This window comes from Emydura macquarii, unplaced genomic scaffold, assembly GCF_026122565.2.
Source record: "Emydura macquarii macquarii isolate MOO-44397 ecotype Brisbane River unplaced genomic scaffold, CSIRO-AGI_Emac_v2 contig_2205, whole genome shotgun sequence".
NCBI classification, from domain to species: domain Eukaryota; kingdom Metazoa; phylum Chordata; order Testudines; family Chelidae; genus Emydura; species Emydura macquarii.
Window position 1 is genome coordinate 17669510 of NW_027132342.1, and position 19282 is coordinate 17688791.

The window sequence follows — 19282 nt, forward strand, 5'->3', positions numbered from 1 at the left end:
ATGATGGGCAGGGAATGAGGCCAATAGGCGGAGCGGTCATCGCAACACTGTCCAATGAGCGGCGCGGGGGGCGGTACGGAGGTGTGTCTCGGTGTGTTTGGGTTCGTGCTCCTCGAGGGAGGGAGACGGCGAGGAAAGTTTTGATTTTTTTAAATTTTATTTTGTTTTTTGGTTCTGGGGTTCGCGCTTCCCCAGTGGGTGAAGCGGGCGGGAAGGGAGGAGCCGCTGAGAAGAAGCGAAAGGGGCTAAGCGCACCACGGCGGTGGCGGCTCATTGGCGGTGAGTGTGGGACAGGCCCCCGGGCACAGGCAGCGCGGCGGGGCCTCCGCCAGTCTCTTCCGCGCACTCCCTCGGGCCTCGCGGTGTCACTTTCCCGCGGGCTGGGCACTGTCTGGGCAGGCCCCGCCCCAGCGGCAGCGGGGATCTGGCTGGAGACCGGCCCCGGCCGGCATGGCCCCCAGCTCGGCCAGGGGTGTCCGTGGGCCGCTCGCTGCTGGTCTCTGACGGGTGGTCCCGCTGGCGGCCAGGCCGGCTGGGGACTGCTGCTGAGGCGCCGCCCTTGGCGTGCGCGGGGACAGGGCAGGGTGAGGAGCCGCTCAGCGCGGGGGAGGGGAGGCGAGGAATCCAGGTCGGGGGTTTAACTGGTGCCCGAGCCCCGCCCCGCGCGGAGGGAGGAGCTGCACCACTCCTGGAGCAGCAGCGCCCGGCTCCGCCAGGGGGAGGGGAAACGGGCTCGGGGCCCGCGCGCGGTCTCTCTCTCTCTCTCTCTCTCTCAGACCGGAGTGGGCGGGAGTCAGGTGTGAGGCCGAGGGCCGCGCTCCTGGCGGGCGGTTGAGGTTGAGGCCCTGTCGGCGCGAGGCCGCCCCCTAAAGCCAGGCGGTGTCTGCAGCGCTGTTGCTTGTCCGCGGCGCGCGAGCCTCAGCAGCCTCCTGGGCAGCGCGTGCGAGGCCAGAAGAGACCCGCAGAGCCTCCCCTCGCGCCTGACCCCCGGGCAAAGCTCAGGCCGCCAGCGTCCAGTTCCGCCTAACAGCGGCAACCAGAGCAGAGCCTGGCAGCCCGCGGGAGGCTAAAGTGTTACGTGCACCCACCGGGGCGAGACGAGACGAGGAGCCTCTCTTAGCGGAAAAGATTTGATTTGGTTCCCTGCCGCCCCCGAAAAGAGCTGCTAAGAAACCCTGGGTGGCTGAGATTAGCCTGCTTCGCTGAGTGTGGTGGATAAACTCCCGAGATTCTTCTGATAGCGCTACAAACCGCCCTGGGCTTGTTTAACATGGTGCGTGCTGCTAGTTAAAATGTGTGCGTGTAGGAGGAGGCGGGAGGAGTGACCGAAATTAAGACGGGGTGTCCCAAGCAAAAGCCAGTTCTGTCTGTTTATAGGAAAATGTGAGAAGACAACTTGCCAGGGCTGTGTAACATTGACTGCAGGATAGTGCCTTGCAAACTCTCAGGTGCCTGTTTTGTGATGCTCTGTATGTTAATATATGTGACTGACTAAGAATAGGATGTAACCGAGGTCATCTAGGTTTATGGATTTTTTTTAACTAAATCAGGCATGAAGGGTCATGCTGAGGCCCCGGGTGCATGGGCAGTCAGACATGCTTAGTATGACCCATTGAATTTACTGTCCCAGTTTAATTCCTATAAAGAGGGTTTTTTAATGTCAAAAGTATATCTTGCTTTTTACATTTTTGGTTTTAATATACAGATTATTTCAAGCAGTCTGCTATTTGCAGAGTATTATCAGCATCAAGTTCCTCTAGTCACATATGTTTATATTTATGAAAGGTGTTTTATCTTTTAATATAAAATCTTGTATGACTAGCTAAGAATCATGAGTATCTTGCCTTTGCATTTAGTAAGACTCTATATTTTCTTGAAAGATGCTGCAAAAATGCTAATGGTTCTTAGTGACTTGTATAATTCCTTGATTTGGAAGATCTGCATGGCATTACAGTTGTAGACTAATGCACAAGAACAGATGGGCATTTTCATGTACCTCAGAATAAGACAGAGCTGTTGAGCTCATAACAGTTTAATTGGATTCTAACATCTGGAATTGGCTGTCTCATCAAGGGAATAGGCCACAGCTCTAGTTAGTGCAACTCATCAACTGGTAAAACACTCATTCTGTGGAGTAATACAATCACTCTGTGCAGCTGGCATGTTGTTTCACAGTGTGCTTTCTCTCACTCGAGCTAGGCAAACTGGAGCAGAATTTACTATGTAGTGAAGACATAGCCTTACAGCAGTGGTTCTCAACCTGTGGCCCAATAAGCACATAGCTGCGGCCCATGAGACATCACACTGGAGTATTGGGAATAATTTGTTGTGCCTAAGGGTAAACCAAAAAGGATGGCACAAAATAGAAAGCTGCAATAAAATCAATTCAAATATATATAAAAGGAACCTGTTTTAACATTCTTGTTCTAGTGAAATTAGAATTGCTGTTCACATTTGTAAAAGGGTTGGGTTTGTAATTAATCTGTGTCAAATCAAGCTCATAAAATAATTCTTTAGCACAGGTCCTCTTCAACGTCTTTATAATAAAGAAAATTCTTTGCATTTTCTAATGAGGTGGTTGAGAGTATTTTAAATGCTAAGGGTTTGTTTACACAGTGGAGTAATGTGCACTAGCACATTAATTGGGCCATGTAGGCCCTGCTCATGTGCACTGAAGTTTTCCTAGGATGCAGCCCTGAGTCTGTTTTTTTTTTTTTTTTTTTTTTTTTTTTTTTAAAACAGTTCAGCTACTTCATTCTCCAATTCCTGTAGAACTCATGGATGCACACCTTCCGAGTGTGATGATTTGTTGCTGTTTAAACTCTTTGTTTCATCAGTACTTGTGTTTATACATCATGCTGATCATACCTACTGTTTTATTACCTGGAAAGTGTAGGTGTTGCTCTGATTTCTTCTGTGATGAAGTCTGATGTAAAGAAATCATTTAACTTCTCTGCAGTGCCTTTTATCCTCAGTTGCTTGTTGTACTCCTTTGTAGACCGACAGATCAGTCAAGACTTCTGCAGGTTTTACAGCTATTTATTTTTGCCTGATTTCTTAACTTTACTCTTTAGCATTTTCTCTACGTTTTTTATTTCTGAGTTCAGAATCAATATTGCTATCTTTATTTGTGGTGCACCCGCATTGTCCATCTTCATAGTGATACTTTAAGAATAATATTACAACAAATGCTGCAGAGGTAATATGAAGTATCTGACACCACCAAATGTCATTTTGTCCCAATGCTGGCTATTTTTAAAAACCTCTAGATTCTAGAACATCTTTTCCTCCACCTTATGACAATTGTTAAGGTCACTTTTTATGCCTAAATGGTCAGTTGACATTCTTTTGTAATGATTCTAGTATTTTCAGAAATATTGGTATAATATACTGTCACGGGAATCACAAGAAAATAAGCATTCTCTAGTTCTAATAGTCTTCTAAACATAAACACATGGGTTATAGGCTGTTTAATAAAACATACATCCAGTGATTGTCCCACTGAAGTACAATGTGATGTGTAATAGAGCCTGCAGCTCAAGATCTCCTGGAAAAAACAGTATCTGTTGTGGGACTTCTGGCTACATTGCTGATAGACTTTGCCAGTCTAACCCGTATTGTATCTCTTCTTCTTTGTTCTGTTCTTTTCCTCTGCTTAAGCTAATAGGAAAAAATATTCTATAGTTCATCTCCTGAGCTGTGTATGTTGGTAAACAAAATGAATACTGCTTTTTGTAGGACTTGACACTAAATCTTTTTGTTACAGCCTGGCTAATAGATATAGGGAAGCTTTTAGTGCTCTAGGCAGCTGTTACTGTCAGACAGATGAAGCTGCCAGTAGATATTTTGGTTTAGGCCTTGATTGGTTCAGTAGAAGTCAGAAATTCTCTGATGTCTCCCCTCCCTTCTATTTCAATGTGTAATAAAAAGTGCTCTCCTGATACCAAAAATAGTAAAGAAGATAACTTTTAGACAGGTCTGTTCTCTGTACCCACCAGACAAATAGTGAAAACATTCTTACATATGTGATCTAGAGAGCAGCAGATATACTTGCAAGTATTTGGTGGCTCATTCCTTTTGTGAGGCAATGGACAGTAATAAGAATATACAGCATTTAGACAATGTTTTGTGTTTTTGAAACAATCTTCACATACCCCTCTTGCAGTAGCATATTGTGTGCAAGGATACTGCTAACTTTGTCCAATTGCTTGAACATTGTGGTATACGGTTCTGAAGCTTTTATGTTTTCATGGGTGCAGGGGTTGTAATCTCATCTTGGATAAACTTTGTTTACAGTGTATTGAACTATGGAGATGACCTTTACTAGTTTCACCAAGTCCATATGGATTGAATTTCTAGGGATTGGTGGGCTCTCTAGTTCAGAAATCAAATAAACCAGGAAATACATTTTAAATTATTTTGTGTAGATGAGTGAAAATGTGATGGATTATTTATGCAAGATGTGGAAAGAATACTTTTTACCTGAGTTTGTTTCACTGTTTAAAATAAATAAACTTTATATATCTAAATGACTACAATTAGAAACTGAAAAAGCCTCTCTTAATCAGTGTCTTTTTTGGACTGTGGGAAAAATATATAATCAGAATTAGAGAAGAGAAACAGGAGGTACTATAAAACATAATGGAAGATGAATGTCATGAGAGGGAGTTGTCAAAAAGAAAGCGTAAAGTGGTAGACACCAACAGAATCAAAATACAGGCAGAGAAGGAGAGGATCAAAGGCCAAAAAGCTAATTAGTGGATCAAAAGATAAGAAGTCAAACAGAAAAATAAAGGTGTGTTTTTTTTGTTTTTGTTTTGTTTTTTTTGTTTTTGTTTTTTAAGGCAGATTTACAGAGGATTAGGAAAGAGGCGATACAATAATAGCATGTTGCTTGAAAGAGCAACTAAATAACAATTATGAAGGAAGGTAAGAGTCACTTACTCTTTTATTTAAATTTACTTTTAAAAATTCCATTTCATAACTCCTCACTGTCAGCATTATTAAGAAGCATGTAATGGGAGGAAAAAAAACCTGAGGAGATTTCTAGTAGAGTCCTGAGCTGCTTGGAGGGTGAAGACTGATCTACTACGGAAGTCCTGATAATGAGAAATCAGTTCCCTGATGCTAGTGGATCCAACAGTACTCTACAAAAAAGATCTTGTAGCTGTAGAGAGATTCATCCTCTGTCTAGCTGACAAATTCCAGGTTCTACCTTCTGTCTTAATAGTCACACATAAGGAAACCCTTGCTAAATGACTGTCTTTCTAGTCTTGCCTTACATATCTTATTTCTACTTCAAGACAGCGAGAACAGAGTGCATGTTAAGTCAGCCTTCTGAGGCCTGGTCTACACTTACGGCAAATTCGGCAGTAATTGGCGGGAGTTATGCAAGCTACATAGAGTAGCTTGTGTAATTTACGTCAACTTCCTAAATTCTGTTCTGCGCCCCGTCTACACTACGCTGCGCTGACGGGAAATGCGTACCCATTGATGCAGCATTACTTTTTCTGGAGGTGGTTTTCTTAAATCAACTTTCAGATTGATTGAGCAGGTCTTCACTTCCGCTCAATTGAACCAGATAAATCGATCTGATGGTGGTGAATTTGCTGCCGACAGTGTAGACATAGCCTGAGATTAGATGCTGTGTCCTGCAGTTCTTGGAATTGAGTGTAGATTTAAACCTTTATGTGAGCAAGTAACTAAAAGCCTGTCTCTAAATCCGTTAAGTTAAACTGGCAGAAAACCTCGTGTGGATGCCCTTGTTTTAAGAGTGGCTTATACTTATTTAGCTTGAATAATAAAATAAAGAGCATCTGTAGTGTTTTGTACAGATTTAACTGAATTGGTTTAAAGACATGCCTTTAAACAGTGAAAGTTTTGGTATAGATGCCCTGAGTTTCATACGATTAGAACATGCTTGCCTAATGCATCTGCATGTGGACTAGTTACTATAAAGCTTTTATTCTAAGCAAAACACTAATGCCTGATCTAGGCACAGGTTTTTGAACCAGTATTACTAATTTGGTTAGGCATGTGATTTTTTTTTTAAACCAATATTATTTGTATTACCATAGTGCCACGGAACCCCAGTCATGGACCAGTATCCCATTATGGTATGTGCTGTACAAACACATAACTAAAAGGCAATGTTTGCCCCAAGGAGTTTACAATCCAAGATTAAGACAAGAGACAACAGATGGATATAGACAGTCGGGGGAATACATGGAAACAGTGAGGTTGGCAAGCTTTGAGAATTATCCGCACCTCAGTGATGATCCAGCATGTTACATTTGTTTTTATTCCTTTGCTAGAAGGTGTCACCAATTGATAGGTGTAGTTGTGTAAACTTCCTTCACAAGATAGTTCACTGAGTGTGTTTGAAAACCTTTTATTTCATTTCTACCCTGGCATTGATCCTAAAACTTTTGCAGTCTGATTGCTCCTGGAGAATCTTGGTTTAACTTAGAGCACTTTTTATTTTCTCATTTCTTCATGCAGCCTTCTGTAGAATCTGCTTCAGTACTCAACAATTTGACACTTCTGTGATTTGGAAGCCTTCATAATGATACTTTACTTAATCCCGTTCTTTGCGATGGAAAGAAAACAGGGATTTGACCTTCTTTAGCTGTACAGTGGAAACATTTCAGATGGCTGGGTTCATACTACTCACAAAACAATTCCATAATAAAGATATCCAAAAGTTAACATAGTAGGTAAAAACACTCACTAGCTATAGCAGAGTCTTGTGTAATCTTTATGATCCTTAACGGAAAATAGTGTAGCTTTGAACTTCTGATTAAGGGCTGAAATTAGCCCTCTCTTTTTCTTCACTCCCAAATGAATCTCAGTGCATTCTTGAATTTTAAGCAACTGAAAATTATTTCTAGTAAGGTAGCCATTATATGTGTCTCATGAGATAGTAGCTTCAGGAAACTGCCCCCTATTCTTTTTTTAATAGTTTTTAATTTATGTTCATTTATAACATTTGAGGGCTTGTCTACACAATACATTTGTTTTTCTCCAGTTATCCTGATACAGTATCAATTATAGTGATTTGGGTGTAACTCTCCCATGTGGACATGCTTATTCTAGAATAAGAGTGGCTTTTTTTCATTTTAGTTTAAACCACTTACAAAATGACATGTTAACTGGAAAAAGGCACCGTTATCCCGGAATGAGTGTGTCTACATGGGGAGTTATACCTGTATACTATAGCAGCTTAAATTCACAGCCCTTCCTGTATAGACAAGCCATTTATCAGAAAATAAAATTCTCTGTCAGTTTTGCCCTTTTCCATTTAGTATATGCTTAATTTTCCACTTGTTTCTTATGGAGCTTGAAATTAACATACCTTTTTATAATGGCTCTTATAGTATTTCCACATGTCTCCTGGTGGGTCCATAAGGTCATTATTTCCATTTCTGATAGCTCACCATTCTGGAGAGGAAATGTTGTAAATAAACATTTTAAAAATTCTCAGTTAAAGTTTGATTATAAAGTGTAAGTCTGGAGTTTTGGATGCAGTCTTCTAGCTATTAGCATATATCCCTTAATGACAAATTATTCCTGCTTGACTGTCTTAAATCTCATTGTTGAGTCATTTAAAAAAACAAACCAAATAACAAACCCTCAAAACAGAGAGCATGCAACAAATGTCTTCACAAACATATCATGTGGCTTTTAGATAAAGTACAATCGGGGGTGATAAAATTAACCATACAACAGAGGAAACAAAAAGAGAAGCTTGAAAAAATAGACCTCTTCTTCTACCATTGGCATAAGCATAGAAACGTCATATGGATTAGCACAAAGGGCCTTTAATTGTGTGTCAAGAATATATTTTTTAATTATCTTTTCAAGATTCACCTGAAAAAAAATCTCCAAAGAAGAATACAAATGTACATAATAGACAGTGATGCTTTGTTTAATGTATATTTACACAGTAGACTGTAATGGCTCAACCACTAGAGAAATGTGTTTTAAAACATAGATTACAGGGACTTGGAAGCTAGCCATGAAAGGCATTCTCCATGTTTTTAGGAATATTTACGTCATCAAAATAAACCTGTAATAAACTTAGTTATATTTTAATCATTATGCAGACTGTCTGCTTTTGGATGGATATGTATGTTTAACTTACTTTGTGTATGTATCAATATTAGTTGCATAAGGTGGTATTTCTTTATGCATTGCGTTTGTGTGCGTGCATGTATGCCTTGTTTGCTGTTTTGGTCAAAGGATAGGCATTGTGCTAAATGTAGATGAATCTTTTTTGTTGTGAGGAGGGTGGGCGCAAAAGAAGTATCTGACGGTATCTGGGAAATCATGTATCAAGGCACATGTGAATTGTCACTGGAGTCACAAATATAAATGAGGAAGAAAATTTTTGTGTTTCAAATCTTTCTGCATTGGAGAAGTCTCTTTCTTTAAAGAAGGTAGCTTTTCCTTTGCTATCTTGCCCATCATACGCCTCTCAATGTTAGGTCCATGTGTTTGGGTTATGATTTTTAAAAAAGTGAGAGTTATAGCTACACTTAACAATACCAGATGTTTGTATGATATTACATAAGCCCTTGAGAACAGGATGTGATGCTGTGATTTAAAAATGAAATTTAGAGGGGAAAAAAAATGGTGCTGTCCTTTAAGGATCAAACTTTGGTATTGGGCCATTTCTTAAGCTGCTCATCCACCTTCTGTTGATGGTATAATGGCAATGTGCAGGATAAGGGCAATTATCTCAGAAATGTCTTTTTTTAAAAGTAAGAGTAAAGAATTTCTTTGTATTTCTCTTGATGGTGATATTTTTTCTGAATGAGACTTGAGTAGAAATTTGTGTTACAAATCCCATCTTTCTCCATATATTAGAAAAATAGATTTCCTCTAGTGCTAGTTGATAATTAGTCACAAGAATGTCTTTAAAAAAGCTTAAACAGAAGTTCATCTTAATATAATAGACTAATTTGGAAGGAGAAATGTGTAAATTTGGTGGAAAAGAAATATACTGAATTTTCTAACATTCTAGCTTCCACCATGTGGAAAATATTGGTAAAAATTATTTTCTTCTGATGTATTAACTCAGTGGTTCTCAACCCGCAGGCCACTTGCAGCCCAGTTAGCACTCAGCTGCGGCCCAGCAATTTAAAAAAAAAAAAAAAGTCAGTTTGCTATTCTTCTTGCAATCTCTGCTAATCCCCCCACCCCTCACCCCCCACCCCCCGCCTTCCCTGCACTTTGCTACAGGTCTCTAATGCCCTCTGCGTCTGTTTCATGCAACTTTCACCTACACACAGTTGCTCATTTTCATACACATGCACACCCACTCAGTCACACCTCTATAGACCAATGTGTTAACAGAAAAAAACTTTTATTTCAATAAACAGATTAGCCCAAAAGAAGCCCAGTTTTTAAGTGACTTACAGTGATATTAAGTGATGTACAGGTAGTATTTATTATATATTGTGTGGATGCATCCCACGTAACGGAGAGCTACATATGTTGCCTACTACAGTAAATAGGTTGAAGACCACTATATTAACTGTATACTGGAGCCTAAGAAGTATTGCCAATTCCAGAAGTTCAACTTTCATGAATGTGGCCCCTCCGAATCATAAGGCTATATTGAAAATCATGAGATTAAAAACAAAAAAACAAACAAAAAAAATTTGAATCTTCTTCTTTGCCTTCTTGTTTTCTGGCATTTAGTGTGTACCCTTGCTTTATATATTAAATCTTTTTTCTTCCCCTCATTGTTGTAGAGAAACCTTTTTTTCTTTTTTTTTTTTTTTTTAAGTGAAAGCTGAGTTTGTCATGCAGTAGCATGATTCTAGCATCTGGCATTTGAGGAAAAAACACATCACAGTGTGTTAGTTGTAGTAATATCCAAAAAGTTGGCAACACTGAATATTCCATATCATGGATTAATTTTTTTTTGTTTCCTCTTAGTTTTCCTTGCATATGATTTAGTGTCTTAGCTCTCTCTCATTGGCTGTGGCTGCCTCCTTTTGTCAACAGCATTTGAAGAGGTTGATGGAAGTGGAAAATATTTTTCTTCCTCCTTTGGTGACTCCTCCTGTTTTTCATCTCCCCCAGTTGGCTGTTGCCCCTTCTAGTCCTTTCTCACCCGTTTGTTGGCTGCCTGATTCCTCTATTCCACCTGCACCCCCCTGATCCCTGGGATAATGGATTGAAATTAAGAAAAGAATTCCTAAGGGTGAGAAAGAAGTTGGTTAGGGTTTGCAGAAGTGTCTCAAGAAAGAGGTGGAAGTCCCATTGTCTGAAACATTTTTAAAATTAGATAACAAAGCTTTGGAAAACATACTATAGGGAACAATCTGATGATAGCCCTAAGACATGAATAAAATGACATAGTAGGTCTCGTCTGTTTCTAAATTCTACCTTGTTGAGTATTGGGTAAGCATTCTGGCTGATTGACAAGGTTAACTATTTCACTGCTAATATTTTAAGCAAAGACAATGTCTAAATTGTTAACACCTCACTGAGATGAATGACATAGATTAAGGCCTTGTCTACACTACAGAGTTTTGTCGTCACAAGTTATGCTGGTATACAGCCACCGCTGTAAAAGTCACTGTTGCATGTCCTCACTATGCTTGTGTCAGTGGAGTGCATTCACAATAGCAGTCTTTGCATCAAAATGGAGCAGTGTACTGTGGGTAGCTATCCCACTCTGCAACTGCATGCAGGGTGCTTTAGGAAAGGTTTGCAGTGCCTCATGGGGAAGGCAGGCACAGCATCACATGATGGTTTCTGAGCCCCATCATTCCATGGGCATCCTACTAGATTGTCAGCCACTTTTCAACTGCCCTATCAGCAAAACTGACATTGCTGAACACAAACACAAGAAGCCCACAGAAGGGTAAGGGGAGGGGGAGGGAGTGTGTGAGACAGGGAGTGAATGTTTGTGTGAGAGGGAGAGACAGCGCCAGAGTGTGGGAGACAATAAGTGTCTCTTCATGCTGTCTCTTTAAGTTCAGACAGCAGCTGGAAGCAACCAATTTTGAGACAGAAGCTGGTGCACGGACAGCTGATATCCCCCTCTTTCCTCACCCCACCTCAGGGAGACTTGTAAACTGGTAGGGGGAGGGGACACCCTGACATTGCTCCATCTCCCTCCCTGCCTGGCTCTGCACCATACAACAGGAGGCTCAACCATGAGATTGACCAGGCTGCCCAACTTCCAGTTGGGAAGCAGGCAGAGAAGTCGCCTGGGTCTTCTCACGTCCCTCCCCGCTGAGAGCTGGGGGAAGCCACCTGGAGTGTTTCACCCTTCTAGCCAGGAGTTGGGGGGAAGCTGCTCAGCTCTCCAGCGAAGTGGGGGGCAGCTGGGCTTTTCTAGATGCCTGGCTTTCTTCAGCTGTGAAATTGACAAGAATGACTGACAGCCAACAGTTGATGTCAGTGTAGACCTGTGTTCCTTACACTGCCTTTTCCTAACTACACCAGCATAAGCCTGTGGCCAACACCTCTCGTTGAGGTGGTTTTATTATGTCGGCATAGCAGGGGAGTTGTTGATGGAAGGAGCATTTCAGTCATACACTTCTGCTATTTTGTCGACAAATGTCAGCTTTTGTTAACAAAACTCTGTAGTGTAGACGAGCCCTAAGTCAAGTCTTTCTCTGGTTTAAACTGGTATAAGCAGGATAGAGCAGTTTAAGTCTTGATGACTTAAATCAGTGTTTCTCAATCTTTTAAGTAGCAAGTACCCCCTAATTTCTGAAAATTTTAATAAGTACCCCAACACTCAATTTTCCACTCTGAGAAATACAATCTTTTTCCCCTTTACCGCTGGATGACTGTATTTCTCGTAAAGCAGGAGAGTTCTGAGTTCTGCAACGCTGTGACAGATCACAAACCCCCCTGCTGTTTCTCCCCTCTTTCTTTCTCCCCTTCCTCCATAAAGAAGCAAAGGTCAACGCCAGCCAATCACTACGGCCTGATGGCAGGGTTATGTGGTGTTCTCCTCACACAGGCAGGAACTTGTGAGGTATAGCAGAGTGGATAGCTACACTCCCCGTGACCATCCCTGGGGGCGGGGGCGGGCTTGGGGCAGTTCACACTGTGTGGGCCCCTCTTAAGATTTTTATGCTGGTAAAATCTAGGGCTGTCAGTTGTCAATTTCATTGCTCAGCTAGAGCAGTGAAATTGATAAGTAAGCTTGCGGGTAGAGCCCAGCTTCAGGACTGGGCAAGCCGCTGGGCTCTCCATGTGGCTTTCTGGGCGCTGGGCTTTGAGCCAGGGAGTGGACCTGCCACCTGGGCAAGTTGAAGGTGGCTGCCACTGCGGCTGCCAGCCCAGGAGGTGGGTGACTGCCACCTGCTCTGAGCTGGGGCGGAGGAGGCTTCTGTGCAGGCTGGGACCCAGGGATGTAGGCAGGCAGCAGCAGCTGCTGCCCATCTTTAAGCCAGGGTGTGGGAGGCTGTCTCTTGGCTCAGAGTCAAGGCACGGGTGGCAGCCATCCAGCTGTGAGCCCAGCTCGCAGGGTGCAGGAGGCTGCCGCCGGGCTCCCAGCTGGGACTGGGCAGGCTGCAGGCGGCTGCCGCCCAGCATACCAAAAAGCTGGTGGCTGCCGCCCAATTTCCCAGGACTGGGGCGCCTGCCATCTACCTATCAGCTAGGAGGTGGGACCAGGGAGGAAACCGGTGCCTGCCGGCAGCTGCCACCTGCCTCCCAGCTGGGACTGGGCAGGAAGCAGGTGGCTGCCGCCTGGCTTCCCCAGAAGTCGGCAGATGCTGCCCGTCTCCCTTCACTGGGTTTTTTGCCGCGTACCCCCTGCCTGTGTCTCATGTACCCATAGGTTGAGAAACTGACTTAAATAATGGTTTTGAAGGACTTGATTCTTAAACAGTGTTAGTTTTACAAAGCCTCAACTTGAAAATTTGTGCTATCTCAGCTTTAGATTAAAATTCATAATGAACTAGGGCCACGGTTTTCAAAAGTGACCAGCAGTTTTGGGTGCCTCAGTTTTTAGGTTCTAATTTTAGATTTCTTAAAGGAGCCTGATTTTTCAGAAAGTACTTAGCACCCACCCTCTGAAAATTCTGACCCCTTTAAAAATATCTCTGTTTAGGTACCCAGAATTTAAGCACTAAAAATAATTATTCATTTTTGAATATCTTGGTCTAAATAATAAATACTGGCTTTTTTACATGCCACTGTTGGTATGGTTTTTACAAAGCTGCTATAGGAAAAAGATAGAAAATTAAGGTTCTGATCCTGCAAGCACTTATGCAGGTATGAAACTTTACACGCACACAAGCCGTTCAATGGGACTGCTTGTGGTTAAAGTTAAGCTTGTGTATCAGTGTTTGCAGTATCAAAGGCTAAAATTGTATTTTTATTAAAAACTTTTCTCTGTGCCACAGTCTGTCACTTCAAAGCAGAGTGGATTGATTTAAATCACCAAGAGAAAATAATTGATTTAAATCAAGTTTCCCACTGATACAACTTCACATATTTCTAAACAGTGGTGCAAGTCATACTTAAAAAGGGGGGAGACCTTCACCCATTCTGGATCTGTGGGTGTTGAACTGATTTATCCAGAAATTCCGAGTCTGCATGGTTACTCTTCCCTGGACAATAGACCTACGTTATGCTTTTCCTCCCATCCCGCTTCTCCTGGAAGTATTCCCCAAGGTGAAGCAGGACCAGGCAACCCTCATACTCATAGCCCCCTTCTGGCCCTGCCAATACTGGTTCACAGAGCTTCTTCGCCTTTCTATCTGCCCACCAGTACGCCTTCCTCCTCTCCTGAATCTTCTCACTCACCAAGGGAGCCAGATCTGCCACCCCATCCCATAGCCTCTTCACTTCATGGCCTGGTATTTGGATGGGGCTCGGTGGTAGAATGGAGGTGCTCTACACGGCTGAGGGACGTACTTAACCACAGTTGCCGCTCCTCCACCAGGCCATGTTACCAAGCCAAATGGCGCTGCTTCGTGGAGTGGACAGCACCCAGCTATCACACCCTGAACACAGTATGCATTCCAACGATCCTAGAATACCTTCTTACCCTGTGCTGTTCTGGCCTCGCTCACTCCTCAGTCCAGACACACCTGGCAGCAATCAGTGATTTCCTTCCAGCAGTGGATGGGGTCTTGGTCTTTGCCCATCCAGCCACGGCTTACTTCCTCCACAGCCTCCTCAACACCTTTCCCTTGATAAGAAAACCTACTCCCCTGTGGGACCTTAATCTTGTCTTCTCAATATTCACCAAGCAGCCCTTTGAGCCTCTAGCCACATGTTCACTCACGGACCTATCAATGAAGGTGATTTTTTTTAATAGCCATCACGTCCGCCAGACGAGTCAGTGAACTGGCAGCCATGATGGCAGACCCACTGTCCACAATATTCCATAGGGGTAAGGTCTCCCTATGATGCCACCCCAATTTCCTCCCCAAGGTGGCTTCACAGTTCCACCTCAATCAAGTCCTCCATCTTCCAACCTTCTACCCTAAGCAACATACTTCCACCAGGGCACATTCGCTCAACATCTGCCATGCACTAGCCTACTACCTACAATGTACCTGCGCTTTCCGAGTCTAACCCAGGCTCTTTATTGCTATAGCAGAACACTGCAGAAGCCGCACTCTGTCTTCCCAGCGCATCTCTAAATGGATCTCCCACTGCATCACAGAGTGTTACTCCCTTTCACGAGCCTCTCCACCACCGGGCATCACTATCCACTCTACAAGGGCACAGGATACCACGTCAGCCTTACTCTCAGACATCCCATGGCAGGACATCTATAAAGCAGCAATGTGGTCCTCCATCCACACATTGACTGCTCATTAGGCCCTCTCCCTCTTGGCAGTGGCAAATGTGGCAGTGGGCTGAGCAATACTACAAACTCTTACTTCTACTGAGCCCTCGCTCCCACCACCAAATTGGATACTGTTTGCTATGCTACCCACGTATGGTATTCACATAGGGGCCAGCACTTGAAGAAAGGGAGGTTGCTTACTGTAACTGATGGTGCTTTGAGAGGTGTGGTCACTATCTGGATTCTAATCCTGCTCTCCCTCCCCCCCCAATCCCTTCTGCTATGGGCTTGCAGCCTGCCAATAAGAGGGAATTGAGGGGGTGGCGACCTGTGTGGCCTCATAAGACCTCAGATGCAACCATGTAGACCACGCACAGTGTGCGGCTCAGCAGAGACTACTACAAACAGTTCCCGCTCTGGTGCATGGTGTGCATACACATCCATGTATGGAATCCAGATAGGGACCATGCCTCTCGAAGAACCATCAGTTACAGTAAGTAACCTCCTTTTTATTGAGCTGGTAGCATTGTAGTTTCTGTTTAGCAAAGTGAGGTTAAAGTCCTCGGCAGTGTTTTTCTCTGTAATATGAACTGGCAGTACCATTTTCATTTTGGCAGTGACTGATGTAAATCGCTCCAAGACACATGATCTGAGGGTCAATATCTTGTGTGTGTGGAGTAATGACACAGTTTTTTATGTAGTCTTTTCCTGCTTTGTGCCTTGAGAGATCTTTCAGTATTATTAATAATACTGAATGTCTGAAGCCCTATCTAGCCTAGAAAATCAATTTCTACATCACCGTTGAAAATAGTTTTGTCTCATCTACATTAGCAGTTAGATCATTTTCAGTACTAGTTCAGGAAGCATGATTGAGAATTGGTGGATGTTCATATTGAATGAAATACACTGTAAACCAGTTTAAAAAAAACAAACCAAATATTTTTCTAGGCTTTTTATTCTGTCAAAATTAAATTTGCTGCAGTGTGTAGTGGTGATGGTTTATAGAAATAAGTAGAATATAATTCTTCTCTCCTGGGTGCTGGGAGGGGTGGTGGATTTTTACCATCCCTTACTCTTTCTTTCTATTTGAAAGGTGGTGCTTCCTTTCCTTCTGGCAGCTGGAGCTGGGAATCCTGCTCCTCTGCCGCTAACTAATGAGAAGAGAGGGAGTTTGCTGTATTGGGTGGAGATGAGGGATTCTAACTCTTCTGGCAACTGGCAGATGTACTTTCCCTCTTCTTCCTTAGTCCTTCTTATTCATCAGAAGTTCCATTTCTCTGTTCAGCCTTGTGAAAGCCAAGCCAAACAAAGCAAAGAAGCACTTCCGTGACCAGGGGATTGATTCTACAGTAAACTCTGTAAATGTTGAATCAGGCCAAACAGGACCTGGACTATAGCTGAGAAAACATAAGGTTTCTTGTGTTATCATTTTAAAATCATAAATGACTTTGTCACCTTTAGAATATCCTAACCATGGAAATGAGATTTTTCTGTGGCTATGATAACAGTTGCTTTCTGTGACATGTCTTTAGGCAGTCTGAGGCCTATTGAGTATAGAGCAAGCTTATAGTTGCTTTGTTGGAATCGTTCCGGCACATGAGTCACGACTGGGATTCAAACTAAACTCCCTGCTGTCAAGCATTTACCCATTTAGCAGTAAGATATTTGAGCCATGATGGCAGCAAAGACCCCTTTTTTTGTCTCCCAATGGAGTGCTCCTAGCCAGAGATTGTTTGTATGAAAACCACATTCAGAATGCTTTTAGTTAATGCCAGAAGCTGAGAAGAAAACATTTCAGTTTGACAGCTAGTTCCATGACAAGAATGGTTTGTCACTTCACCATGTTGCTCATTAACTATAAGCTGTAGCCAGCCAACATAACTGAATTTTAAAAACCTGCGACCTGTTCAATTTTACCTTTTGTAATAAACTTTTTTTTTTTTGTATAGTGCTTGAACTACTGCAACTGGAACAATTTCACTAAATTGTACAGAGCTGTTCAGGTTGCCTGTGTTGCTATTAGCTGCCTGTTTTAGAACACTTTTGCTTAGAGATGGTTCATATTTTCATGCCAGTCATGTGGTGTGCGGTGCCCTGAAATCTGAATTATTTGAAATGGAATTTGACACTGCCCAGCTTAGTGATGATGGTGTAATACTGTTCCTCCTTCAGCTTAGGATAAATACCCAAAATGCAATCCAAGGGTCCATCCTCACCATGGAGGAATAGCTCACATTACGAGTTTTTTAGCCTGTAGAGTTTCCTACTCACTTTTGTGTGTGCATGTGATTTACTGCCCCAGACCCTGTAGAGCAGTGGTTCCGAACCTTTTCGGCTCGAGGACCACAGATATAATTTTTACAACCCTGAAAGGCCGCCAGCCTCTGCCAGCCCCCCCACTTTCCCACCCGCCACCACTGCAGCCAGATGGAAGGATGATTTCCTCCTCACTGATCTCCTGTTCCCCTGGTTGCAGCAGGGAAACTGCACATGTCCTGTAACCCTGTGCGCGCCACCTGGGTCCCTGGGCAGTGGCTCCCTTCTGCTGCCAGGGGGATGGGAGATCAGTGCTCCCCTCCCTCTGGCTCCAGTAGGGACCCCACCGCCTAGGGACCCAGGTGGAGCACTTTTCCATGCTCCTTGCTACAGCCAGGGGGAGGAGAGGTGCTGATCTCCCATCCCCCTGGCTGCAGCAAGGAGGCTGCACTGGTCTTATAGCCCCGTGGCAGTGCTCTGCCTGGGTCTTTAGGCAATGGCTCCCTTCTGCAGCCAGCAGGAGAGGAGTGGTGGGCCACTTTCAAAGACCCCATGGGCCATGACTTGGGAACCACTTCTGTAGAAGAAGCCATTTCTTCTTCTACTTTCACAGAGAAGCTGTACTTTCAGGAGTTGCTGTTGCCATGAAATCCTCTGTAAAGGGTATTCCATAGTCTAGAGAGAAATACAGCCATATGTTGAATAAATCTGTGCTATTTTCCTTGATAGTTTGTTGTTTAGAGGTGGAGGGGAGGAAAGGATCTTAGAGGAACCCAGCTTCCCCTCTAATCATGGACTGCTCCTTTCAGTTCTGCAAGCTGGAAACTCATAGGGTTTCCTGCACAGGGATTTCAGATTACATTATAGAGGCACACATTAGTCCATTGGTACAAGACCTGACTTCTTTATGTCCACTATGAGTTGTTACTGAATGGTTTCTAAATATTAGTGTTAGTTGACACTCTCTGAATCTGATTTTTTGCTTGTGATTGGACATTGAGAGCACTGGGAACGTACTTTTGTTGTGGTTCACTCACATAAATAAAAGAGCAAGTGGCTAGGGCCCATGTATTTTCTGTTTTCCTTTCATTCTATTAAAGAAGTGACATTTGGGTCATTTTGCTTCTTTCTTTCTCTTGCTTGTTTCTGGGATGGTATCAGTAGATTCCAAGGCCAAAGGAGTCCATTGTGATCATCTAGTCTTGCCTTCTGTATAACACAGGCCATAAACGTCCCAAAATAATTCCTAAAACATATCCTTTAGAAAAACATCCAATCTTGATTTAAAAATTGTCAGTGATGGAAAGTCCATCATGACGCTGAGTAAATTGTTCCAGTGGTTAATTACCCTCACTGTAAAAGATTTACACCTTAGAACAAATTCAGACTGGAAATAGCTTCAACTTCCAGTCATTGGATCATGTTATACCTTTCTCTTCCAGATTGAAGGGCCCATTATCAAGTATTTATTCCCCATGTAGATACTTATGGACTATAACCAAGTCACCCCTTCTTTTCTTTAAGTTAAATAGATTGAGGTCCTTGAGTATGTCACTAGATAAGGTAGTGGCTCTCAACCTTTCCAGACTACTGTACTCTTTTCAGGAGTCTGATTTGCCTTGTGTACCCCCAAGTTTCATCTCACTTAAAAACTACTTGATTACAAAATTAAACATAAAAATACAAAAGTGTCACAGCACACTATTACTGAAAAATTGCTTACTTTCTCATATTTGTCATATAATTATAAATCAATTGGAATATAAATATTGTACTTACAGTTCAGTGTATAGTATATAGAGCAGTATAAACAAGTCATTGTATGAAGTTTGTCTATTGACTTTGCTAGTGCTTTTTATGTAACCTGTTGTAAAACTAGGCAAACACCTAGATGAGTTGATGTACCCCCTTGAAGACCTCTGCATACTCCCAAGGTTACATGTACCCCTCGTTGAGAACCACTGATATAAGGCATGTTTTCTAATCCTTTAATCATACTAGTTGCTCTTCTCTGAACCCTCTCCAATTTATAACATCCTTCTTGAATTGTGGACACTAGAACTGGATACACTATTCCAACAGTGGTCTCACTAGTGCGAAATTCAGCGGTGAAATAACCTATCTACTCTTACTTGAGATTCCCCTGTTCATGCCTCCTAGAACTTTTGGCTGCAGCATCACATTGGGAGCTCATGTTCAGCTGATTATCCACCACGACCCCTCCACTTCCAAATCTTTATCCTG

General features: G+C 42.8%; 1 protein-coding gene across 12 annotated transcripts in view; it reads left to right on the forward strand.

Annotated features, from left to right (window-relative positions):
- Positions 1–19282, forward strand: part of TNRC6B (trinucleotide repeat containing adaptor 6B) — a 203461-nt gene continuing 184179 nt past the window's right edge. For 9 of the 12 annotated variants that reach the window (XM_067559532.1, XM_067559534.1, XM_067559539.1 and 6 more), the window contains exon 1: positions 1–81. In XM_067559532.1, coding sequence (XP_067415633.1) covers positions 15–81 — 67 coding nt within the window. In that variant the 5' untranslated portion in view covers positions 1–14. Of the gene's footprint in view, positions 82–101; positions 280–317; positions 1274–19282 lie in introns of those variants that run through there. The other 3 variants (XM_067559538.1, XM_067559540.1, XM_067559537.1) reach the window with 2 other exon arrangements.